This window comes from Cryptotermes secundus, unplaced genomic scaffold (assembly GCF_002891405.2).
Source record: "Cryptotermes secundus unplaced genomic scaffold, Csec_1.0 scaffold384, whole genome shotgun sequence".
Classification (NCBI taxonomy): Eukaryota; Metazoa; Arthropoda; class Insecta; order Blattodea; family Kalotermitidae; genus Cryptotermes; species Cryptotermes secundus.
The window spans coordinates 269,307-270,402 of NW_019731268.1; the positions used below are offsets into that span (position 1 = coordinate 269,307).

Sequence of the window (1,096 nt, forward strand, 5' to 3'; positions counted from 1 at the left end):
GAAAGATGCAGCTCTATAGGAACTCATATGAAAGCTGCATCTCTATAGGAACTCATGTGTCGTTATGAAAGCTGCATCTCTATGGGAACCATAGGAACTCGTGTGTCATTATGAAAGCTTCATCTCTATAGGAACTCGTGTGTCATTATGAAAGCTGCATCTCTATAGGAACTCGTGTGTCGTTATGAAAGCTGCATCTCTATAGGAACTCGTGTGTCGTTATGAAAGCTGCATCTCTATAGGAACTCGTGTGTCGCTATGAAAGCTGCATCTCTCTAGGAACTCGTGTGTCGTTATGAAAGCTGCATCTCTATGGGAACTCGCCTATCGTTATAAAATCAGTGTCTCTAATGGAAATAGCCTCTCATTAAGATAGCTGTTCGTATGTCTGTCTGTCTGTCTGGAGGAACTTACCTGTCGTGATGTCGGGTGTGAAGCTGGGAGCCATTTCTACGGAAGAGCAGTTCCACCTGCGGTCCGCGAACACGCTCTGGCACGTGGTTACTGTCTGTGCTGCAGCCTTCGCGATGTGCGGCATGGTCTGTGTGGACGTGCGACAGAGCTTGGTTTGGCGCCTCGCAAGCCCGTACTGCAACCGGGCCTTGCGGCACATCGCCGAGGCGGCCCCTGTCGCGTTCCACTTGAAGCTCGTCTTCTTCAGGGCACTGAAATGAAGGTACTTAGGAAATTTGTTCTGCTGTCTCTTGTAGCATGACAGTCCTGTCACGAAGAACACCGCTGGAGACATCAGATATCTGAAGCGACGTACTTGGAATTAGATATAATGCGGTGTATTTTACAACACTATAAATATCGCAGACAATACTGCGTCAAATGTTAGGACGGTAGGTAAAAGAGAACTGGAAAGGATTTGGAGTGAGGCAGTTTTGTTTTAATTGAGGTACCATCCAGGAATTTACCTGGAGGGACTGAGGAAATACAAGAAGAACATTAGGGTGACCGGTGTCCAATCAAAAATTGAACACTGCCGAATGGAAGTTTAAAACATCAGGGTCATCACAGCGGTTTGGTGTCCGACATGAGACCAGTAACATACGCAGTGAATAATAATAATAATAATAATAATAATAATAAT

General features: G+C 45.5%; 1 protein-coding gene across 3 annotated transcripts in view; it reads right to left on the minus strand.

Moving 5' to 3' along the window:
- Positions 1-1,096, minus strand: part of LOC111866785 (protein Wnt-11b-2) — a 69,061-nt gene that overhangs the window by 32,719 nt on the left and 35,246 nt on the right. For all 3 annotated transcript variants that reach the window (XM_033752411.1, XM_033752412.1, XM_023856043.2), the window contains exon 3: positions 415-665. In XM_033752411.1, the coding sequence (XP_033608302.1) occupies positions 415-665 (251 nt within the window). The remainder of the gene's footprint in view (positions 1-414; positions 666-1,096) is intronic.